The sequence below is a fragment of the Papio anubis genome, chromosome 5 (assembly GCF_008728515.1).
Source record: "Papio anubis isolate 15944 chromosome 5, Panubis1.0, whole genome shotgun sequence".
NCBI lineage: Eukaryota > Metazoa > Chordata > Mammalia > Primates > Cercopithecidae > Papio > Papio anubis.
The window spans coordinates 42,118,182-42,144,180 of record NC_044980.1 but is presented as its reverse complement, the minus strand read 5'-3'; the positions used below and the strand labels follow the sequence as shown (position 1 = coordinate 42,144,180).

The window sequence follows — 25,999 nt, the reverse complement described above, 5'->3', positions numbered from 1 at the left end:
ATCTACTACTAATATGAGTCATAACTTAAATTTGTGGAGTACTTTTAGATCAATGCTTACAAAGCAGTTTCACATTCATTATAAATCCTGTACAGTACATTAGCATAGGCTAATAATTTTCTTACTCTTTATTCTTAGGTTGAACCAGCCAAATTTTCGAGACAGCTCACGGCTTAGAGGAAGGCTCATCTAAATAAAGGCCAGCTAAAGTGACATTGCAGGGATTAAATCCTTCTCTGGCTGCCTGTGTGACCAGAAGGCTTATTTGCAAGTTTCTTCTTTCCCGGGGTTCAGATTATTAGGTCTCCAGGGCCCTGCGGCTTGACAGCAAGAGAAGCACGAAATGAAGGTCAGAGATGAGCTCCCGCAGCAGGGTCTTGAGGTCCTCCCAGGGGCATTTACACACCAGAGTGCAAGATTCTCTGGCCATCAAGGGGAATAGCAAACAGAAGCCTTTGTCCTGGGGCACAGCCACCTACCACAAAGCATCAGACTCCACGTCTGGCCAGAAAGTTCCTGGAGTCCCATCAGGGCAGTGGGTATGTAACGTGTGCCTAATTGTACAGCTAGAGCTTGCAAGTTCAATGTGAGGGAAGGTGGGAAATGACTTGAGTGAGGTGAGCAGCTCCTGGCTGGGCTGGGCAGACTCAGCTACCACGTTCACTGCCCTCCTCTCACTAAACCCGAGAGGGCGGCTGCTCAGCTCTCAGGAAAACTCTCTTGAACCCTGGGCACCTGCTGTCCTCAGTTGGCATCTCCCACCCTCTGAGCCTCTTCTGCTCCTGCACAACCTGCCCTTGATCGGTGGCTCTTTGCTGAGATGGAGACGTGAGCCCCCGTGGACGATGACTGCAGTGTATACCAATGGAGGTGGCCTGGTGAACCCCCACTATGCCCGGTGGGATCGGCGCAACAGCGTAGAAAGTGGCTGTCAGGCCGAGAGCAGCAAGGAGGGCGAGGAAGGACAGCCCCGCCAGCTGACGCCCTTCGAGAAACTGACACAGGACATGTCCCAAGATGAGAAGGTGGTGAGGGAGATCACTCTGGGGAAACGGATAGGCTTCTACCGAATTCGAGGGGAAATCGGAAGTGGCAACTTCTCCCAAGTGAAGCTCGGGATTCACTCCCTAACCAAAGGTAGGATCCGACTTCCCAAGGGTCATCCCTGGCAGTATTGGGACCTAGTGTAGGCGCAGGGTTAGGTGGCCAGGGCTAAAGAAGCAAGTAAAGTGACCTCAGCGGAGCCCCTGCAAGGCTCACATCCTGTGCCAGCCGCCTTCTGTGGTCTTCTCAGTTAATTTCCACAGTAAACATGTGAGGTCAATATTTTTTTTCCATTTTGCAGATAGAGAAACTGAGATCCAAAGAAGGTAAATGTATCTTCAGTTCAATCATAGAGGTTTTTGACTCCAAACACCCTTCCACCATACCATGCATATAAATCCACTCAAACATGAGAAGAATCTCTCCTCTCTGGTGAGGCCTTCGAGAAGTGGAGTGGAGTATGGCTTGGAAACAAGCCACCTCATCTCCCAAGCCCATATTTATAGTTTCCATTTATATTTGTGTCTCAGTGACAATGGCACAGTGCAGCACAGGAGACCCTCCGGAGGGGCATTGTCTCTGGAGAGCGGGGTCCAGTTTCCCTTCCATTCAGAGGCTGCTACTTCTGTCATATTTGAGAAAAAGGGATTTGATCTCAGGACCTTTTCTGTTCAGTCCACCCTGTCCTAGCTCTCATTGTTTGGCTCCTCACTCCACATTTGCTTGGCTACCGGACACTCTGAGATTCTGGACTAGCAGTGCCCAGCACTTTGGCCTCAGGGAGAAACCATATGGAGAGCCCAGCACCCTTCTGCTGCTCCGACCCCACTGTGGGCACTTCCCCAACTTAGCAGAGTCTGGGGATTATCATAAGGGACTTACAAGACGGAAAAAGAACACTTTATGACTTGGCATAATTTACTGAGTCCTAAAACCCATGGACTCTACCGTCTCCCGAGAGTCCCTGATTGACATTTTCTCTGCTTGGACTCAGTCAGCCACCATGTCTCCAAAGCCTCTCTTTTCTTATATTAGAGTTGTCTTTTGCTTCCTTTTCTTCTCCAACCCCCAATCCCATGCCCCTCCAATCCCTTTGGTTGGCCTTTATAGAAAAAGCTCCACACACATGTGTGCGTACATGTACCTCCCCCCGGAAACTGACCCACACACTCCCAAGTCACTGGAGTTTCACATCTTCTGTACTCTTGTTCTGAAGCCTGTGTATCTGGGTTCATGTCTTCACATCTTGGCTACTCTACTTACTCATCTGGGTAAATTACAGTACTTGTCTGAGCCTTAGATACCTCACTTATAAAATGCAGCCAATAACCGTGCTTACTTCATAGGGTATCATAAGGATTAATAAGTGCTCAACAAATGTTAGTTAGTGGCATCATTTTGCAGTTGCTTAGTAAGCCTTGCCTTGCCTTTGTGCAACCGAAGATCAACTAAAGTATCTTTATCGGAAGTTCATTCCTGCCCATCCCAATACACAAACTGAGATCAATGCAGCTGCCATGCCCTACAACCATAGTTTTCAACTGACTGCACATTAGAATTACCTGGAAAGGTTTAAAAGAGAATTAGTGCCCAGAACTCACCCTCAGAGCTTCTGATGTGATTGGTCTGGAGTGGGACTGGGCATGGGTAGTATTTGAAAACTCTCCAGGTGATTCTAACTAACATGTAGCACTAAGAAATACTTGCCTACAGCAACTTGCACATACTGCAGACAGCTTTTAAAATAGTACTTTCTTGGTAGTTGCCACAAATGGATAATCCAAGTATTATTTGTATTTTAAAATCATTATGAGGTATTGTGTCAGGTTTCCATGCCATGTTTAACTTTCAAATTTCATTTCACTTGAGAGAATATTCATTTATTATTCATTTAGGTGAACAATAGAAGCACTATATTAGGCCTTGGGGGATATAAAGATGAAATAGATACAGCCTTCATCCTCCAGGATAAGGGAAAAGAAGAGGTGTACAAGTAAGTATAATACAAACCAGAATTTGAAAAACATAGAAGAGAAAAGCTATGAACTTAAAGGAAGGAAAGAGACTCTTCCACCTTAGCAATACAGTGAAAGGCTTTAAGTGAAGATCAAATTTGAGCTACACCTCAATGAAGGATAAGATTTGGGATAGGCAGTGACTATAGGACAGAGGAGGGTTAGGGGTTAGCTACAGGAGAATGTGAGCAAATGCATTAATGTAGGGAAATGACATATATTGTACAGTTACCCTAACAGTAGGGGAAGTAGGGTAAAGGGCTGGAAAACAGCTGTGGCTGAATCATAGGGGACTTTGAACATTATCCAAGGATTTTGGATTGTTTTTCTTACAATGAAGACTTTAAAATTTTTGTGATTAGAATTGGGCTTTTGGAAGGTTAACCATATAGTGATGAGAATGAAAGCTGAAAAACAAGAGATGCAGGAGACAGGGAGCTATCAGGAATCTATGGTGATGGTCCAGCCACAGGGAAGAATATCCTGAGCTAGGTGAATGTCAGTCAAAATAGAAAAGAGGAAGGAGCTGGCCATGCCAAAGAGAAGAATCTGGAGGATTGGTGTGTTAGTCAGTGTTTTCCAGAGAAACAGTACCAACAGAAAAGAGAGAGAGAGAGAGAGAAAGATTAAGAGAGAGAGAGAGATTGAGAGAGAGACATTTACAAGGAACTGGCTCACACAATTATGGAGACTGCCCCCAAGATCCATAGTCAGCAAGCTGGAGGCGCAGGAGAGCCAGAGGTGTAAGTTCGAGTCTGAAAACCAACAGACTCAAGACCCAGGAAGAGTCATGTTCAGCTTGAGTCTGAAGGCCGAAAAAGACCAATGTCCCAGGTAAAGGCAGTGAGGCAGAGGCAGTTCCCACTTACTCAGTCTTTTTCTTTTCTAAATTAATTGTTTAATTAATTATTTTTGAGACTAAGTCTCGCTTAGGCTGGAGTGCCTATCCTCCACCTCCCAGGTTCAAGTGATTCTCCTGCCTCATCCTGAGTAGCTGGGATTACAGACATGAGCCACCTTGCCCAGCTAATTTTTTATTATTTATTTATTTATTTATTTGAGACAGAGTCTCGCTCTGTAGCCCAGGCTGGAGTGCAGTGAGATCTTGGGTCACTGCAAGCTGTGCCTCCCAGGTTCACGCCATTCTCCTGCCTCAGCCTCACGAGAAGCTGGGACTACAGGTGCCCGCCACCACGCCAGGCTAATTTTTTGTATTTTTAGTAGAGACGGGGTTTCACCATGTTAGCCAGGATGGTCTCAATTGCCTGACCTTGTGATCTGCCCGCCTCGGCCTCCCAAAGTGCTGGGATTACAGGCGAGCCACCGTGCCGGGCCCTTACTTAGTCTTTTTGTTCTATTCAGGTCTTCAACTGAGAAAACACCTGCACAGACACACCCATAATAATGTTTAACGAAATGTCTGGGCACTACGTGGTCCAGTCAATTTGACACAAAAAATAAACCATCACAGTTGGTAACTGATTGGATGTAGAACTGAAGATGGAAGGATGGAAGAAGGCAATAACCTTGCTTTAGTTGACTGTGTGAACCAAAACAAGGGTGATGCCTTTAATAGGAATAGGAGAGAGCAGATTTGGGAGGGAAAAAGATGACTGAAAACAGACATCCAGAAGGAGCTGTCTACTGGGCATGCTCCAGTCGTGGATATGAGCATGAGGTCAGAACAGGATTTGCATTAAGATGATTGTGGAAATGGATGCAATCACTGAAGGAGACTGTGGAGAAGGGTGACGAGCAACCTTTTTACACTTAATAGCTAGTTCTACATCCTAGCTGACATTTTATATATGGATTTTTGTTTTTGGTTTTGTGTGTGTTTTTTTTTTTTTTTTGAGATGGAGTCTGGCTCTGTCGCCCCTGCTGGAGTGCATATACGAGCAATCTCAGCTCACTGCAAGCTCTGCCTCCCAGATTCACGCCATTCTCCTACCTCAGCCTCCTGAGGAGCTGGGACTAGAGGCACCCACCACCACGCCTGGCTAATTTTTTGTATTTTTAGCAGAGACGAGGTTTCACCATGTTAGCCAGGATGGTCTCGATCTCCTGACCTCGTGATCTGCCCACCTCGGCCTCCCAAAGTGTTGGGATTACAGGGGTGAGCCACCGCACCCGGCCGGATTAGTTTTAAATATGCTAATGGAATAATTCACTGTTGCTTCATGAACACTATGATTTTTCAATGTCATTAAATATAGATATTTTTCGATATCTGTATATATGTGTATATATTATCCATGTATGTGTATTTATTATCTATACTCTCATCTTTTTTTTTTTTTTTTTTTTTGAGACGGAGTCTCGCTCTGTCGCCCAGGCTGGAGTGCAGTGGCCGGATCTCAGCTCACTGCAAGCTCCGCCTCCCGGGTTTACGCCATTCTCCTGCCTCAGCCTCCCGAGTAGCTGGGACTACAGGCGCCCGCCACCTCGCCCGGCTAGTTTTTCGTATTTTCAGTAGAGACGGGGTTTCACCGTGTTAGCCAGGATGGTCTCGATCTCCTGACCTCGTGATCCGCCCGTCTCGGCCTCCCAAAGTGCTGGGATTACAGGCTTGAGCCACCGCGCCCGGCCATATACTCTCATCTTTTAAAGAGGACATCTTGTTTCACATATAGCTGCAGCATAAATTCTTTAACTTAGCCACTATTGGTTAACCTTTGGACCATTTCTACAGTTTTGCTGTTAGTTATAATGCTACAGAGATTATTCTTTTCTATACTTCTTTGCATATACGTATGTTTTCTCTCAGCATACATTCCTAGAAGTTAGCTGTCTTGGTCAGAGGGCATGCATTGAAAAATTTTAACACATAGCACCCAAAGAGCAGCTTTTGAATCCTTACTCATAGAGTACATCTATCTGCAATTCAAATCTCATGCGGACTAATGTTGCTTTTCAGTAGTCTAGAGCCAGCATGAAAGACAAAAGATAAAACACATAGGGCGATGAAAGGCCAAAAATCGAGACAGAAGATGTGATTTGGAAGGTTACAAGAGAAGTTGGATAAAGCCAAACAAGGAGAGTAATTTAGAAAAAAGTGTCCAATGCTGCAGAAGGGTCACAGAGCTACAGTCTGAGCAAAGGCTACTGCACAAGTGTGGGTTCAGATGTTAGATTCCAATAGAAGGGAAGCAGGATGGGACAGTAGGAAAAGCGTGGACTTGGGGACCAGACAAATTTATCTGGAATACTCATTCAGTAACTTATAGGCTTCTCACTGTAGGCATATTAATCTCTTTGGTCCTCAGTTGCCTCAGCTGTAAAATAGAGATAATGGTTTTTAGAATTGTTGGGGAAATTGGAAATAATGTATGTGAAGTACATGACATATATACCACATGTATACCACTCAAAATGGTAGCTGTCATTGCTATAACTTTACTTTTTAATTAAACTTATTTCAAAGGGTATTTAATGTTATTACAATAACAAAAAACCAGTATCACTTACTATTAATAGAAGGTGATGGTAAAAATAAATATAATGCAAACAAATTAAAAAATATTAAAGGAAAATTACCAAGTAACAAAGTAATTTTTAAAACATGCTAACAATCAATCTCAGACTTTCTCTTTGCCTTAATTAGGAGAATTAGAGGAGAGCTGAAATGGGAATCCTGTTTTAATGCTGTGATTCAGTGCTATTTAAGGCTGTTTCCATGCCCTAAAATCATTTCAGTCTCGTGAGTCTTAAAGGTTCCACTTTGGGAAGCACTGACATCATCTAGTTCTCCCATGTTTTACAAATGAGGAAATGGAGACTCAGAAGAGGCTGTCCCAAGGTTTAGAACCTGTTCACAGGAACTCACATGGAAGGAGGTGTATTGAGTACAGGGGAATTCTATGTACCCACAGCAGGGAAGTAGGGCTGGGTCTTAAAATGATATTCTTTCGATCTTCACTTTCTCTGGGGCTGTGTGCTTTCTCATTTCTACTTTTCTTGATGAATTTGTTCCATCCTTGTACCTCTTTCTGCAAAATGGTTTTCCACACTTAATTATCAGAAGGTATATATGGCCAAAAATGGTTGTTGCCAGTCCCACAGCTACATAAACTCTCAGCGTTATTGACCATCTCCATCCCATGTGTTTCATTCTGTTTCAGTTCAAATTTTAAAGAGATATATATACTTGATTACTAGCCAGTTGATGAGGAGCTACCTTTGAGTCAAGGGCATGCCCATGTCAGTGAGCTGTAGCCCTTTGAGTCACGTGGGCCACTACTGTCTCAGCAGAGCCAAAGGTCCAAAGAAGTGTCTCTGAGAAGGGAGAAAATTGACAGACATATCCACCATAGAGACATTAGCTAGCTAAGCCGAGAAGTTTCTACAAGCTGGGAGCAAAACAGTGTCCAATTCTGTAGACAGGATATTATGTGAAAGGACAGAAAAAAAAGGTGGAATAATAATTGGTGTTTATATACTGACTTCTCGGGTTCCAAAGACTTCTTGTCTGTTGTATTACAAAATTAACTTCATACTTGTCCCCATGAGTTTCAGAGAGCATGGCATTTTCCTGCTGTGTGGGTGTGAGTGGGTGCCTTGTGTGGCCTCACTGACATGCCCTCCTTACACCTAACCTGCTACAGACTAGCTCTGTTTTCAAAGAGACAGTCTCACCCGCTGGTTCTGGGACAGTGTGTGCAAAAAGGGCAGGAAAATAGCGGTTTGTACATATATGGCCCCTCACCAAACCAATTTGCCCAGAATTGTCATCAGCTTTTCTAGGAATATAAGGACAGTTTGAATAAGATAATAGAGGAGATTCCCAGGAAAGCAGACAGTTTCAATGCCAGGAGCAGCTCCCAGGACAGTAGTCTAAAAAGTTAAAAAAAAAAAAAAAAAGAAATACAAATCACCAAGTACTCTGGATCTCTACAACGGAGGCTCCAATATGGGTCCCTGCTGACTGGGGTTTATTTTTATAGCTCACAGTTTGGAATTCCCTTGTGCTCTCCAAGCTGATAGGGAAGGTTGAGAGTCATCATGAGCCCCCTTTTAGGTTGATTAGAAATTTCTCATAAGAGATGATGCACTTGGCTTCTGAATATTTTATGTCCCATCTGTTGTTACAAACAAAAGAAGTGGCAGTGGATGTGGGTGCTTTTTTCTGTTGCTGCCCTTCCGACTTCTTCCTTCTGTTACTCTAGTCTCATGTTTCTAGGACCCTTTCTTCCTCCCACTTTACTTATCTATTTATCTATTAATTCATTCTTTCCTTCCTTCCTTTTTTTGTTTTCTTTTGAGGAAGAGTTTTGCTTCGTTGCCCAGGCTGGAGTGCAGTGATGCGATCAAAGCTTACTGCTGCCTTGGACTCCTGGGCTCAAGTGACTCACCCACCTCAGCCTCCCAAAGCACTGGGATTACAGTGTGAGACACCGTGACTGGCCTTCATTCCTTTATATATATATGTGTGTGTGTTTATGTATATATATGTTTATGTGTATATATCTGTTTATGTATATATATAGTTTAATGGAAGTAGACAGGAAACAATTGATAGGTACTGTCCACAGTAAGGCAGCAAGAATGTGCTTACCTGTGCCCAGTGAATCCAGGAAGGGTCTATTGAGCAGGAAAGGCTTGCGATGGGTCTCGAGGTCTGAGGAGCAATTTCACAGGAGAAGGGGGAATGAGAACTTCAGAAAGAGAGATAGGGTGTAAAGTACATAGAAGCATGAACCAGTGTGGGGAGTATTTGGAGATTTAAAAGTAATTCAGCAAAGCTAGAGCATGAGGTGCACCCACAGAGTCATGGGAAAGAGATAAGGTGGTTGGGGCTTGATCATGGAAAATCTTCTTGGATATCTGGATTTTTCATTTAGGTATTGGAAAGCTATTGAAGAGCTTTTTTTTTTTTCTTTCTTTTTTTCTTTTTTTTTTTTTTTTTTGAGATGGAGTCTTGTCCTGTCACCCAGGCTGGAGTGCAATGGCATGATCTCGGTTCACTGCAACTCCGCCTCCCAGGTTCAAGCAATTCTCCTGCCTCAGTCTCCCGAGTAGCTGAGATTACAGGCACACGCCACCACAGTTGGCAAATTTTTTTTTGTATCTTTAGTAGAGATGGGGTTTCACCATGTTGATGAGGCTGGCCTCGAACTCCTGACCTCGTGATCTGCCCACCTCTCCCAAAGTGCTGGGATTACAGGTGTGAGCCACTGCACCCAGTCGTTGGGGAGCTTTAAGCAAGCCATCAATGCAAGTGATTCATATAATTTTATTTCAGTGCGGAATGTGAATTGGAGAGTAAGGAGAGTCAAGGAAGTCAGAAAAAAATGTTAGTCAAATGATCCAGATGGATGATGATGTTCATCTCAACTAAGGAGAAGTGGCAGTGAGAACGGAGAGAAGGGGATGCATTTGAAAAATGTCTTAGGATATTGGAAAACCTTGTGATCAATGGCATGGGTGAGAGCAGCAGGGGACATAGGAGAGGAAGAATTGATGATGACTCCCAGTTTCCAGTTTTAGTGCCTTACCAGTAAATAATTACAGGAGAAGTGGATTTGAGAGTAAATTTTTGGAAGCACTGACCTGGAGGTGTATGGAATTCATGAAATGAATGGGTCTAGCAGCTTTATTGGAGCCCAAGGGAAAGTATGATATGTAAAGATTTGCGGCTTAACAAACTCTGGGATGTAGTGAAAATCTTGGGAGTCCTAGTTACAAGCTCCTTGGTGTCAGATGTTTTATCACATTGATCCTTAAAGTTCCTCCATGTGTGTTATAAATAATAAACCCTCGACAAATATTTGGTGATTAAGTTAGTATAACTTCTCATGAAAAGCCAGGAGTGGTGGAGGAAGAAATTTTCGAGGGAGCAATGCATAGCAGCACCTTCTGGTAGGTGCTGTATGCTATGATCTCCCTGGAGGACAGGGCTGGAACACGAACTCAGTCTGTAGCAGAGCTGCATAAAGATAGCCCAATGGTTTTGTCTTGTTTTGCTTTTTCTAGAGATGAAGTCTCAACTATGGTTGTCCAGGCTGTTCAAGAACTTCTGGGCTCAAGCAATCCTCCTGCCTCAGTTTCCTAAGTAGCATGGGGGACAGCTATGCACCACTGCACCTGGCTGCTCACTGGTTTTAAAAAAGTGATTCTCCCCTCTTGAATACGTTCTTTAAAACAGCAATTTGAAATTGTATTTTCTTACTTTAAAAATGGTTAGTGATTTTGGGAATTCACCCTAAAAATAAATCATATATTGGAAATACTATAACCAAAAAAATGTTCATTGTTGTGTTATTTATAGTGTTGAGAACTAGTAATACCTTATGGGATCCAATGATATAGGAATGGTCAAGTAAAGCATATACACTGGACAGAAGATTCCATAGCCATGAAAAATCATGATTGTGAAGACTCTGTGGTAACATGGAAGATGGGCAGGACATGAGAGTAAGTGAAAAGCCAGGTGCAAATCGAGTGCACACTATGATGATAATACTCTGGGTTTTTCAGTGAGATTATTCATTCAACAAATACTTGTTGAGCACCTACTATGCAACAGCCACTATTCTAGGGACTGGTGATACAGCAGTGAACAAAATAGACAGCAATCTCTGTCCTTATGGAACTTACACTCTAGTGAGAGAGAAGGCAGACAAAAATAAATGTGTAAAATATTTATTGTATTATGTAGTGATAAGTGATAAGAAAGAAAAGAGGGCCAGGCGTGGTCGCTCACGCCTGTAATCCCAGCACTTTGGGAGGCCAAGGTGGGCGGATCACGAGATCAAGAGATGGAGACCATCCTGGCCAACATGGTGAAACCACGATTCTATTAAAAATACAAAAATTAGCTGGGCATGGTGGTGTGCACCTTTAGTCTCAGCTACTTGGGAGGCTGAGGCAGGAGAATCGCTTGAACCCAGTAGGGGGAGTTTGCAGTGAGCCAAGATCGTGCAACTGCATTCCAGCCTGGTGACAGAGCCAGACTCCATCTCAAAAAAAAAAAAAAAAAAAAAAAGAAAGAGCAGGAGGGGAGATAGAAAGCATTGAGGATGATAGTTTTTAGATAAGTTGGCCAGGATAGCCTTACTGAGAGGTGATATTTAAACTGAAAGAAATGAGGGAAATGGCTATGCATGGGGAAACTCCATCAAGCAGAAGGCATAGCAGGCGTAAGAGTGCCCAGATGGGAGATGCCTGCAGTACTCTTGAAATAGCTGAGGGGAAAGGGCAGAGAGTAACAGGGAACAGGTTGTGGAGGACCAAGTTTGTCAAAGTAAGGAGTTTGGCTTTTCCTGGAATTTCGCAGGAGCCATCAGAGGGAACCAGGGATTTCACAAAGGGAACCAGGGATTTCCTGGGATTTCACAGGAGCCATCCGAGGGAACCAGGGAGTGACTTGATCTGGCTTATGCTTTAACAGGATCACTCTGGCAGCTTTGTTGAAAATAGACACAGAAGGCAGAAAAGGAGAGATCAGTTAGAAGCCTATTGTATTAATCCAGGCAAGAGATAAAGGTGGTTTGAACTAGGAAGGTAGCAGTGGAATGCTGAGAAGTGGTTGGAGCTTGGCGGTATTTAAAAGGTTAAAGATAGCAAGACTTGCTAACAGACTAAAAGAGAAAAGTCAAATACTCATTTAGGTAAACACAAGAACAGTTTACATTGACTGCAATGGGGAAGATTGTAGGAGAAGCAGGTTTGGGTCAGGAGAAATCAAGAGCTCAGTCTTGAGCATGTTATGTTTGACATGCCTATTACACATTTATGACACTACAGAGCAGACATTGTGAGTGCCTCCGTGTCCCCTTGGGCCTTACCATTTCAGTGCTTGCAAGACTGACTTTCAACTGCTAGTCTCTCTGTCTCTCTGCCTCTGGGCTTTCTCTAGCCACTGGAGCCTACTGTGCATGTATGGTAGCCCAGAAGTACAGAATGCACTTCCTGGTGGAGTGGCCAGCAACCACTGACTGGTAGGAGTTAATGTAAAAATACTCCAGTTCTCTCACTCTCCTAACAATGAAATTAAGGCATAACTCTTAGCAGAATTTACTGGACACTTGTTTAATAACACCCTCTATGGGCTGCCTTTCTTGTCTCACTTCCCCATTCTTCTACTAGGGTTTTCTAGGATCACCTCCCTCACAAACTGCTTGCACTTGAAGCTCTGCCTCAGAGTCTGGCTCTGGCCGAACCCAAACTAAGACAACACCCAAGTGGGCAGAGTATTTATGCGTATAGAATCACCAAGGAGGTGATTGTAGAGAAGAAGTCTGAGGACTAAGCCTTCAGGTATCTAACATTGAAAAGGAGGCTAGGGAGATGAAAAGGAGGATAAAGAGTTGAAAAGGAGGCTAGGGAGATGAAAAGGACACAGCTAAGAAGTCTTAAATGAAGTGGCGAGAAGTAGGAGAAAAGTCAGAAGTGTGGGTTGTCCTAGAAACCAAGTGAAAAAGGTAATTTTAAGAGGAAGATTGAAGCCTGAGAACTGCTCACTGATTTTATCAATTTGGAGGTCATTGGTGACCCTAAGGAGGGCATTTTTAGTAGCGTTATCTCTTGGGTTCAAGAGAAGATAATGAGGGGAGAATTGGAGACAGTAAAGTGACCAAGTCTTTTCTTTTTTTTGAGACGGAGTCTCTCGCCTGTTGTCCAGAGTTGGATGGACTGCAGTGGTGTGATCTCGGCTCACTGCAAGTTCCGCCTCCTGGGTTCAAGTGATTCTCCTGCCTCAGCCTCCTGAATAGCTGGGACTACAGGTATGTGCCACCACGCCTGGCTAATTTTTTGTATTTTTAGCAGAGACAGGGTTTCACCATCTTAGCAAGGGTGGTCTTGATCTCCTGACCCGCCTTGGCCTCCCCAAGTGCTGGAATTACAGGCGTGAGACACTGTGCCTGGCCTTGACCAACTCTTTAAAGGGGTTTTACTATAAAGAGAATGAGAGAAAGAGGTCTAATGCTAGAGGGGGAAGTGGAGTCGAGAGAGGCTTTTTTGTGATTTTTTTATAACTTTTTTTTTTTTTTTTTTAAAGCCTGGCATGGTGGCACGTGCCTATAGTCCGCAGCTGTGCTGGGAGGATTGCTTGAGCCTAGGAGTTCAAATCTAGCTTGGGAAACATAGCAAGACCCTGTCTTTAAAACCAAAACGCAAACCAAAAAAACCACACACATATAACCTTTTTATGTTTAACATATATCAATACCAAAAAAGTATAAAAATCATAAGTATTCATTTCATAAGTATCCGTGGGTAATATTCATTACCCATGGAAGCGCCACCAACATCAAGACAGAGAACACTTCTGGTATTCAGAGCGCTGCCCCCGCCTGCTCATCATTCTCCATTCTATTCTCTACATCCTCATGTGTAACCACTATTCTGACTTCTAATACCACAGATTGCTTTTGACTGTTTTAAACTTTACATAATGGAATCATCCAATACGTATTCTTTTGTCTTACTTCAATTATCCAATTTTAAGTTTGTGACTACCATCCATACTATTTTATGTAGTTTAGATGTTTCATGCCCATTGCCATATATACACTGGCATTCATTGTATGAATGTACCACAATTTATCCATTCAACTGTTGGTGATGTGACTAATTTCCAGTTTGGGGCTATTATGAATAATGTTGATGTGAACATTCTAGTACAAGTCTTTTGGTAAACTTTTTTTTTTGAGGCAAGATGTTGCTTTGTCACCCAGGCTGGAATGTGTGGCACAATCACAGCTCACTGCAACCTTGACTTTCTGTATTCGAGTGATCCTCCCACCTCAGCCTCTGGAGTAGCTGGAACCACAGGGGCATGCCATTATGCCTGGCTAATTTTTTAAATGTTTTGTAGATGTGGGGTCCTGCTATGTTGCCCAGACTGGTCTCAAACTCCTGGGCTTGAGTGATCCTCTTGCCTCAGCCTCCCAGAGTGCTGGTATTACAGGTGTGAGCCACTGAGCCTGGCTTGTATGCATTTTTATTGGGGAATTTTTACTTATAAATTTTTTTCAATGACTTTTGGGGTACAAGTGGTTTTTGGTTACAAGGATGAACTGTGGACTGGTGAAATCTAAGATTTTAGTGCACCTATCACCTGAGTAGTGTACATTGTACCCAATACATAGTTTTTAATCCCTCACCCCCTCCTACCCTACTCCTTCTAAGTTTCCAAAGCCCATGCCTTTTCATACACATAGCTTAACTCTCCTTTCTAAGTGAGAACACACAGTATTTGATTTTCCATTCCTGAGTTACTTCACTTGGAATAATGGTCTCCAGCTCCATCCAAGTTGCTGCAAAATACATTATTTCATTCTTTTTCATGGCTGAGTGGTATTCTATGGTATATATACCAGGTCTTCTTTACCTACTCATTGGTTGGTTGGCATTTAGGTTGGTTCCAGATCTTTGCAATTGTGAATTATGCTGCAATAAACATATGTATGCAGGTGTTTTTTGATATAATGACTTCTTTTCCTTTGGGGAGATACCCAGTAGGGGATTGTTGGATTGGTAGATCTACTTTTAGATTTAGATTTTAATTTACTTTTAGATTTTAGATTTAGAAATCTCCATTCGGTTTTCCATAGAGGCTGTACTAATTTACATTCCCACCAGCAGCGTATAAATGTTCCCTTTTCACCATATTCATGCCAACAGCTAGTGTTTTTTTGACTTTTGAATAATAATCATTCTGGCTGGGGTAAGGTGGTATCTCACTGTAGTTTTAATTTGGATTTTTGTGATGATAGTGATGTTGAGTGTTTTTCCACATGTTTGTTGACCATTTGTATGTCTTCTTTTGAGAAATATTTATTCATATCATTAGCCCACTTTTTGATGAGATCTTTTTTTGTTTGTTTGTTTGCTAATTTGTTTGAGTTCCTTGTAAATTCTGGATATTAGCTCTTTGTCAGATACATAGTTTGCAAATATTTTCTCCCATTCTGTGGGTTGTCTATTTGCTTTGATGATTAGTTTTTCTGTTGTGCAGAAGGTTTTCAGTTTAATGAGGTCTCATTTATTTATTTTTGTTTTTGTTGCATTTGCTTTTGGGGTCTTAGTCATAAATTCTTTAAGTCAATGTCCAGAAGAGATTTTTCTGTTTTTTTTTTTTTTTTTCCTGTAATTTTTGTGGTTTCAGGTCTTAGATTTAAGTCTTTAATCCATATTGAGTTGATTTTTGTATAAGGTGAGAGGGATCCAGTTTTATTCTTCTACATGTGGCTATCCAGTTTTCCCAGCAACATTTATTAAATAGGGTGTCCTTTCCCCAATTCATGTTTTTGTATGCTTTGTTGAAGATCAGTTCATTGTCAGTTTTAAAAAAAGAGGAAAATCTATGAGTCTTTTGAAGGAATCTTTAGGGTTTTCTAGGTATAGGATCATATCATCAGCAAACAGAGGTGGTTTGACTTTTCCCTTTTCCAATTTAGATGTCCTTTATTTCTTTCCCTTGCCTGATTGCTCTGGCTAGGACTTCCAGTACTATGTTGAATAGAAGTGATAAAAGTGGGCATTCTTGTCCTGTTCCAGTTCTCAGGGGGAATGCTTTCAACTTTTCCCCATTCAGTATGATGTTGGCTTTGGATTTGTGATATATGGCTTTTGTTATTTTGAGTTATGTTCCTTCTATGCCTAGTTTGTTGTCATTGTTTTTGTCATAAAGCAATGCTGGGTTTTGTCATGACATTGTTTTGTCATAGAGCAATACTGGATTTTACTGAGTGCTCTTTCTGCATCTATTAAGATGATCATATGGTTTTGTTTTTAATTCTGTTTATGTGATTTATCATATTTATTGACTTGAATATATATATATTTTTGCAGATTTTTTTATTATTTTACTTTAAGTTCTGGGGTACATGTGCACAATGTGCAGGTTTGTTACATATGTATACATGTGCCATGTTGGTGTGCTGCACCCATTAACTCGTCATTTACATTAGGTATGTCTCCTAATGCTATCCCTCCCCCTTTCCCTCACCCCATGACAGGCCCCAGTGTGTGATGTTACCCACCCTGTGTCCAAGTGTTCTCATTGTTCAATTCCCACCTATGAGTGAGAACATACGGTGTTTGGTTTTCTGTCCTTGAGATAGTTTGCTCAGAATGATGGTTTCCAGCTTCATCCATGTCCCTACAAAGGACATGAACTCATCCTTTTCTATGACTGCATAGTATTCCATGGTGCATATGTGCCACATTTTCTTAATCCAGTCTATCATTGATGGACATTTGGGTTGGCTCCAAGTCTTTGCTATTGTGAATAGTGCCACAATAAACATATGTGTGCATGTGTCTTTATAGTAGCATGATTTATAATCCTTTGGATATATGCCCAGTAATGGGATGGTTGAGTCAAGTGGTATTTCTAGTTCTAGACCCTTGAGGAATTGCCACACTGTCTTCCACAATGGCTGAACTAGTTTACAGTCCCACCAACAGTGTAAAAGTGTTCCTATTTCTCCACATCCTCTCCAGCACCTGTTGTTTCCTGACTTTTTAATGATCACCATTCTAACTGGTGTGAGATGGTATCTCATTGTGGTTTTCATTTCCATTTCTCTGATGACCAGTGATGATGAGCATTTTTCATGTGTCTGTTGGCTGCATAAATGTCTTCTTTTGAGAAGTGTCTGTTCATATGCTTTGCCTACTTTTTAATGGGGTTGTTTGTTTTTTTTCTTGTAACTTTAAGTTCTTTGTAGATCTGGATATTAGCCCTTTGTCAGATGAGTAGATTGTAAAAATTTTCTCCCATTCTGTAGGTTGTCTGATCACTCTGATGGTAGCTTCTTTTGCTGTGCAGAAGCTCTTTAATTAGATCTCATTTGTCAATTTTGGCTTTCGTTGCCATTGCTTTTGGTGTTTTAGACATGAAGTCCTTGCCCATGCCTATGGCCTGAATGGTATTGCCTAGGTTTTCTTCTAGGGTTTTTATGGTTTTAGGTCTAACATTTAAGTCTTTAATCTATCTCGAATTAATTTTTATATAAGGTATAAGGAAAGGATCCAGTTTCAGCTTTCTACTTATGGCTAGCCAGTTTTCCCAGTACCATTTATTAAATAGGGAATCCTTTCCCTATTTCTTGTTTTTGTCAGGTTTGTCAAAGATCAGATGGTTGTAGATGTGTGGTATTATTTCTGAGGGCTCTGTTCTGTTCCATTGGTCTATATCTCTGTTTTGGTACCAGTACCATGTTTTGGTCACTGTAGCGTTGTAGTATAGTTTGAAGTCAGGTAGCATGATGCCTCCAGCTTTGTTCTTTTTGCTTAGAATTGTCTTGGCAATGCAGGCTGTCTTTTGGTTCCATACGAAGTTTAAAGTAGTTTTTTCCAATTCTGTGAAGAAAGTCATTGGTAGCTTAATGGGGATGGCATTGAATCTATAAATTACCTTGGGCAGTATGGCTATTTTCACGATATTGATTCTTCCTATCCATGAGCATGAATGTTCTTTTTCCATTTCATTTGTGTCCTCTTTTATTTCCCATTGAGCAGTGGTTTGTAGTTCTCCTTTGAAGAGGTCCTTTCCACATTCCTTTGTATGTTGGATTCCCAAGCATTTTATTCTCTGCTGAAGCCACCAGAATGGAGCCACCCATGACGGCTCCTCTGTTTTATCTGTTGGCTGATGCAGGGAATGCTTGTGATTTTTGCATATCGATGTTGTATCCTGAGACTTTGCTGAAGTTGCTTATCAACTTAAGGAGATTTTGGGCTGAGACAATGGGGTTTTCTAAATATACAATCACGTTATCTGCAAACAGGGACAATTTGACTTATTTTCCTAATTGAATACTCTTTATTTCCTTTCATTGCCTGATTTCCTGGCCAGAACTTCCAACACTATGTTGAATAGGAGTGGTGAGAGAGGGCATCCCTGTCTTGTGCCAGTTTTCAAAGGGAACTCTTCCAGTTTTGGCCCATTCAGTATGATATTGGCTGTGGGTTTGTCATAAGTAGCTCTTATGATTTTGAGATACGTCCTATCAGTACCTGGTTTATTGAGAGTTTCTAGGATGAAGGCTGTTGAATTTTGTTGAAGGCCTTTTTTGCGTCTATTGAGATAATCATGTGGTTTTTGTCTTTGGTTCCATTTATATGCTGGATTACATTTATTGATTTGTGTATGTTGAACCAGCCTTGCATCCCAGGGATGAAGTCAACTTAATCGTCATGGATAAGCTTTTTGATGTGCTGCTGGATTCAGTTTGTCAGTATTTTATTGAAGATTTTTTTACATCAATGTTCATCAGGGATATTGGTCTAAAATTTTCTTTCTTTGTTGTGTCTCTGCCAGGCTTTGGTATCAGGATGATGTTGGCCTCATAAAATGAGTTAGGGAATATTCGTCTTTTTCTATTGATTGGAATAGTTTCAGAAGGAATGGTATCAGCTCCCCTTTGTACCTCTGGTAGAATTTGGCTGTGAATCTGTCTGGTCCTGGACTTTTTTTGGTTGTTAGGCAATTAATTATTGCCTCAATTTCAGAGCCTGTTACTGGTCTATTCAAGGATTCAACTTCTTCCTGGTTTAGTCTTGGGAGGGGGTATGTGTCCAGAAATGTATCATTTTCTTCCAGATTTTGTAGTTTATTTGCGTAGAGGTGTTTATAGTATTCTCTGATGGTGGATTCTATTTCTGAGGGATCGGTGGTGATATCCCATTTATCATTTTTTATTGCATGTATTTGATTCTTCTCTCTTTTGTTATTTGTCTTGCTAGCAGTCTATCAATTTTGTTGATCTTTTCAAAAAACCAGCTCCTGGATTCATTGATTTTTGATTTTTAAAGTTTTTTTTGCATCTCTATCTCCTTCACTGCTGCTCTGATCTTAGTTATTTCTTGCCTTCTGCTAACTTTTGAATGTGTTTGCTCTTGCTTCTCTAGTTCTTTTAATTGTGATGTTAGGGTGTCAGTTTTAGATCTTTCCTGCTTTCTCTTGTGGGCATTTAGTGCTATAAATTTCCCTCTACACACTGCTTTAAATGTGTCCCAGAGATTCTGGTATGTTGTGTCTTTGTTCTCATTGGTTTCAAAGAACATCTTTATTTCTGCTTTCATTTCATTATGTACCCAGTAGTCATTAAGGAGCAGGTTGTTCAGTTTCCATGTAGTTGAGTGGTTTTGAGTGAGTTTCTTAATACTGAGTTCTAATTTGATTGCACTGTGGTCTGAGAGACAGTTTGTTATAATTTCTGTTCTTTTACATTTGCTGAGGAGTGCTTTACTTCCAACTATGTGGTCAGTTTTATAATAAGTGCGATGTGGTGCTGAGAAGAATGTATATTCTGTTGATTGGGGTGGGGAGTTCTGTAGATGTCTATTAGGTCTGCTTGGTGCAGAGCTGAGTTCAATCCCTGGATATCCTTGTTAATTTTCTGTCTCATTGATCTGTCTAATGTCGACAGTGGGGTGTTAAAGTCTCCCATTATTATTATTGTGTGGGAGTCTGAGTCTCTTTGTAGGTCTCTAAGGACTTGCTTTATGAATCTGGGTGCTCCTGTATTGGGTGCATATATATTTAGGATAGTTAGCTCTTTTTGTTGAATTGATCCCTTTACCATTATGTAACGCCTTTCTTTGTCTCTTTTGATCTTTGTTGGTTTAAAGTCTGTTTAATCAGAGACTAGGATTGCAACCCCTGCTTTATTTATTTATTTATTTATTTTTCCATGTGCTTGGTAGATCTTCCTCCATCCCTTTATTTTGAGCCTGTGTGTGTCTCTGCACATGAGATGGTTCTCCTGAATACAGCACACTGATGGATCTTGACCCTTTATCCAATTTGGCAGTCTATGTCTTTTAATTGGAGCATTTGGCCCATTTCCATTTAATGTTAATATTGTTATGTGTGAGTTTGATCCTGTTATTATGATGTTAGCTGGTTATTTTGCTCATTAGTTGATGCGGTTTCTTCCTAGCATCGATGGACTTTACAATTTGGCATGTTTTTGCAGTGGCTGGTACCGGTTGTTCCTTTCCATGTTTAGTGCTTCCTTCAGGAGCTCTTGTAAGGCAGGCCTGGTGGTGATAAAATCTCTCAACATTTGTTTGTCTGTAAAGGATTTTATTTCTCCGTCACTTATGAAACTTACTTTGACTGGATATGAAATTCTGGGTTGCCGAGACCAGCTCAGTTGGGGAGACCCTAACCCAGTGGTGCTAGACGAATTAAAGACACACAAACAGAAATATAGAGGTATGACATGGGAAATCAGGGGTCTCACAGCCTTCAGAGTTGAGAGTCCTGAACAGAGTTTTACCCACATATTTATTAACAGCAAACCAGTCATTAGCATTGTTTTACTCACATATTTATTAACAGCAAACCAGTCATTAGCATTGTGAGATATTAAATTAGCTAAAAGTATCCTTTATGGGAAATGAAGGGATGGGCCAAATTAAAGGAATAGATTGGGCTAGTCAACTGCAGCAGGATCATGCCCTTAAGACACAGTTCACTCATGCTATTGTTTGTGGCTTAAGAATGCCTTTAAGCAGTTTTATGCCCTGGGTGGGCCTAGTGTTCCTTGCCCTCATTCCTGTAAACCCACAACCTTCCAACTTGGGCATTAGGGCCATTATGAACATGTTACAGTGCTGCAGAGATTTTGTTTATGGCCAGTTTTGGGGCCAGTTTATGGCTAGATTTTGGGGGGCTCACTCCCAACATGTCCCTCTTCTCTGATTTGCAAAGAGATAAAACAAAGGGCAACTTTGTTACGGTGAGTTACTTCTCGCAGGAGTCGGGATCCACATCTGCAGACTATACAAAGACAAACAACTTAGATTAAAAGCACAGTCATCATTGAAATCACAGAGCTTCCAACTGTTTTTATCCATTTTAGTGGGTTACTACCTGCTAATTTGTCTGCAGCTCCTTTAAGCACTCCAGTTCCTGGCATTAGGGTCAGGTGTGCCCCAGAGGCTTTAAATATTTGTTCTTTTAATTTTGCTATATCCAAAAACAAGTTTGTAGAGTGTCCTTCTAGATGCTTTTCTATTCTTTCCAAAATTTTGATCTTATTAAGAGTATTTAATTGTTTCCACAAATCCTTATGTTAAGCTCCTAGAGCAGGCCATATTGAGGTTGAGGTGTCACTATACTGCCATAGTTCCAGATAATAGGAACTTTTGCCGTACTTCTTATGATTTCTACCATCTGACCATTTTGTTCAGCTCATCTGAATATAGTGTGACTGTGGCACGCAGACTGAGAGGTGCAATTCAAGCTAAACATCCCCTTAGGGGACCAATTAATAATGATTCCATAGGAATCATTGTGCAGCACCTCTGCCTGTTCTGCAAAGCAATCTTCCTAAACAAGTATGCTCGTGTTTTCTAATTGGGTCCAATCTTGTTTACAAATAGGTTTTTGAGGGCGGTATGCCTCAATTATAGGAACAGATTTATTATGGTAAATACTGAGATCAGAAAGCATGTGTAACTGTGTCATGGAGTGATTGCATCCAGGCATTATTACCAGCCCTTATTGGATAAATACTCATGGCAGTGGTGATAACCGCTATCATAGCTACCATTAAATTATTCATTGTGACTGGTTGTCCCGCTTTCCTCAGGTTTTCTTCTGCCATCTGTGACAACTTCTTGATCTGCCCCCAGGTGGGTGGCTGTGTTCAACGGGTGTTGCTTGTGACAGTTGGGGTCTTCTTAAGCATCAGCCTTGACATGGCTGCACCCGGGGGGTCCTTGGGATCCTCCCGGAGTCTATTCCTCGGCATCTGGCTCATGATAAGTTTTCAGATGTCTTTCAGATATCCAAATTGGCTGTTGATTTTGGCCTGGAGAAACACAAGCATAACCTCTACCTCAAGTTATTATTGTACCTATTTCCCAACTTTTTGTTATTGGATCTCTCCACCAAATCAGTTGTTCTGTTTCTGTCTTTGCACCTGGTTTCTGTAGATGCTCTTCAGCTGCTGATAACGTCTGGCCTTTGGGCAGGCTCAAAAAATTCAAAGTTAATAATGCTGGGTTCAGTTGCATTTGTGGGGTTCCATATTCTCTATCGATGAAGGGGTGCCGTCCCCGGTCTCTGAGTTCCCTTAGTATTTATTGATAATTATCTTTACCATCTTAAAAGACAGGGAGGGTAGACAATAGGATCATTTTAGGGAGGAAATTAGCAGTAAGACATAAGAACAAACCTCTGTGATATGAATAAGTTCAAAGGAAAATCCTGTGCCTTGCAGATAAACTCTTTAGCAACATTACTTCATCCTATCACATGGGGATAAACCTTGACAATACCTTAGCTTTCCTAGGCAGAGGTCCCTGCGACCTTGGCCGTGTACGTGTCTCTGCAGTTGAGATTAAGAGAATGGTGATAACTTTTAACCAGCAGCTACCTTCAGGCATTTGTTTAACAAAGACACATCCTGCACAGCCCAAAATCCATTAAACCTGAGTCACCGCTAACACATGTCTCTTGCAAGGACAAGGTTGGGGGTGGTCAGATTACTAGCATTTAAAATACAGAACAAAATGGAGTCTCTTATGTCTACTTTTCTATATAGACACAGTAACAGGCTGATCTCTCTTCTCCTTTTCCCCACATTTCTTTCTTTCAACAAAACCACCATTGTCATCATGACACCGAGATTACATACTTCACAAAGTAATAGAATATCACAAGGCAAGTGGTGGTAGGATGAGATCACAAGATGGTGTTAAGATTAAAATTTTTGGGCATGCATAGTCATGGATAACACATCTTATCAGAAAACAGGGTTTGAGAGCAGACAACCTGTCTGACCAAAATTTATTAGGTGGGAATTTCTGTCCTAATAAGCCTGGGAGCTTTACAGAGGCCGGGCTTATTTCATCCTTCGGCTCAACTGTGAAGCGCACGCCCAAGGGGGTCGTTTATAGGCCTGGCCTCAGAGCGCATTCTCTTTTCTCAGGGATACCTTTGCTGAGAAAGAATTCAGCGATATTCTATTTGCATAAGAAAAGAGAAGAAATATGGCTCTGTTCCGTCTGCTCACTGGCGGCCAGTTCAAGGTTGCCTCCTTGTTCCCCGAACATTGCTGTTATCTTATTCTTTCTTCAAGATGCCCAGATTTCATATTGTTCAACACACATGCTCCACAAACAATTTGTGCAGTTTAAGGCATTCATCAGGGTCCTGAGGTGACATATATCCTCCCTCAGTTTACAAAGAAGATGATAGAATTAAGAGATTAAAGTAAAGACAGACATAAGAAATTACAAAAGTATTATTTTGGAGAACTAATAAATGTCCATGAAATCTTCACATTTTATGTTTTCCTGCCGTGGCTTCAGCTAGCCCCGCGCTCAAAGTCCCTGACTTCTCGCAAGTAACATTCTCCCTCCCTTTTCCTCTATATAAATGTGCTATGGCGATGAAGGGTTTGTTCATTCTCTCGATTTTGACGCAGGATTCTTCTCGACTGGTCCGCACACTAAAACAAGCCGATTAAAACAGAGACACATAATTCCAAAATTCTACTGCAGTAGAGTTTCCAATAGACTTAACTCCAAGTCGTGGGGTTTAATCCATAAAGATTTTTTTGCCACTTGATCTAATGCCCAGCTCCAGGCAATATTTAAGTGACTTTGGAGAGGCTTCAAAAATTTGTTCTTTAATTTAGAAATGTCTAAAGTGAGATTATCTTCTTTCCTGTAGATGGCGCCCTTAACCATGTCCCAGTGATGTTTTAGACTATTATAACTTGGGGTGTAATACAAAAATCTGGACGTATTCCAGTCACACTGTAACTGGAAACGATGTTCCAAGCTTCATGAGTCTATCTCCCATCCAAAATGACAGCTTTGTCTAAGATCATTAATTTGATTTTGCCAATTTTGATTGATACTGAGATTGTGAATTTTACAACCTTTGTGAATTCCTTTGCCACCAGAACAAAGCTTACTGTCTGAACAGAAGAGTGCACGCAACTCCTGCCACAGTGGCTGAAGCTGTGACTGCAATTAATCCTGCATAATCACGCAATTAAAGTAAAATGAATCTTTTGATCTATTTAAAACGCCTTTTTAATACTTCAGTCAAAATATGATGGATGGTGAGGCCTCCCATGGTCGGGTCCATGGACACAGGGATCCACACTTCTTGCTCTCACCAGCAGAATACGGTGCTGCCAATCAAAAGTTGAATCAATGCAAGTAAACAATCTGCAATTTTCTACAAGTTATAGTTTGGGAGTCTGATTAATAACTATATTTCCTATGACTAACATATAAGGGGCTTTTTTACACAACTTTGTAAAGGAACTGTTAGACTGGAATTTAGGCTGATAGGAGTAAAATGGCTTATAATCTCTTTGTTTCTATAGTTTGATTTCCAGGACCAAATTAAGGCGTATGAAGCCACAGTAAGTCTCCATAATTCTGATGTTCAGACCAAAACAGACTTATCATTTTGGTCTTGAGTAGAGATTCCCTTTCTCTCCCCACAATTCAAGGTAGAAAGACTGTAAATTTTGTGCTTCTGTTTGTCTAAATTTTCCATTAAGTCACTAACAACAGTTGGACTCACTAGTGCACTGGGACAGAATTCAGCTTGTCCTATGCAATTGTGGTAGAATTGACCTCTGGTGCCCAATCTATAACAGTTCCAAATGTATTGTTTTGTAATATCACTGCACTATCGTAATACACATTCTTCCCAAACTAAATCTTTTGATTCTTCTGAAATCTCCTTAAAGGTTTCCCTTTGGCCTAAATTTTAGATCTGATAAGAAAAGTCTTGTAAATACTACCTGTGGTTTGAGGATATTCGCTAACATGTGATAAGTAAATCTACTGGTGGAACTGACAGTAGGTACTTCACCAACCAATCTTTTGAATAGCAGGCATTAAACATCCTGGTGTCTTCCTAGGCAAATAGGAGGATAATGATACCCAATGGAAATATTTATCATTCCTTCCTCCTCCTCGCCAAGGTTTGGCAGGGCAATCATCATCTAGGACCAGGTACCTACACACTATTATTAACATATACTTCAATAGGATTATCCATCCAAGGTAACTGCCTGGAATTAAGGGCGGGAAAGGCACATAGGCTCAGTAGGGTATAATTAGCTGCAGCTGCTCCTGCAGGCATGGGGAGGACTTACCACCATTGATACACCACAAAGCTGTAAGGCATTTTTCTGGGTTTGTGTCACTTTGTGCTAGCTAGGCTTTTTCCAGCCAACGGTGTCAGCTTTAACTGTGCCCAGGCCGCAGTCTCTTTGCGCGTAGATTTCATCTGTTCTGATATCACCTCTGGTTCATCATGCGCAGTCAATGGTGCTCGATTGTGGTGTTTCGTCTCCGTGGAGGCGCTTTTCTTTGCATCTCATGGATTCATTGTAAAAACTTCAAATATCTAGTGGGTATCCAAACAGGAAGCTGATTTTCCTGGGTGAAACACAAGCAAAACCTCTTCCAGGTTATCACCTTCCCTATTTCCCATGTCTTATTTTTGCTGTCTTTTCACCAAACGCTTCTTCCTTCATGTGGACTGTTCTTTTGCATTCAGTAAGATGTTGTTCTGCAGAAGTAGTGTAGTCTGATTTCTATAAATGTTTAAAAATTTAAAAGTATATGGATGGTTTATCTGAGGAGTGGTACACTCCTTATCGTCTCCCTTTTTTTTGTTTAACTAACTGAGTTTTGAGGTTCTATTAGTTCTTTCCAACTATGGTCATCCTTGGGAAATTATGCAAGGAATTCGTTGTATGTGTAATATTCCACTGATTTAAGAATTTTGGAAAGCTTTACTACAATAACCTGGTCCATTGTCAGTTTTAATTTTTTCTGAACTCCCATTACGCAAAACAAGATAATAAATGCTTTAACATGGGAAGTACTTTTCCTGTCTGGCATGTTGCCCATATGAAATGTGAATAAGTATCAACTGTTACATGAACATATGATACCTTTTCCAAATGAAGGTATGGGTAAATATCCATTTG

At 41.3% G+C, this 25,999-nt stretch overlaps 1 protein-coding gene across 2 annotated transcripts in view; it reads left to right on the top strand.

Annotated features, from left to right (window-relative positions):
• NIM1K (NIM1 serine/threonine protein kinase) overlaps positions 1 to 25,999 on the top strand; it is a 56,800-nt gene that overhangs the window by 4,545 nt on the left and 26,256 nt on the right. For both annotated transcript variants that reach the window (XM_009208363.3, XM_009208361.4), the window contains exon 2: positions 139 to 1,137. In XM_009208363.3, the coding sequence (XP_009206627.2) occupies positions 846 to 1,137 (292 nt within the window). In that variant the 5' untranslated portion in view covers positions 139 to 845. The remainder of the gene's footprint in view (positions 1 to 138; positions 1,138 to 25,999) is intronic.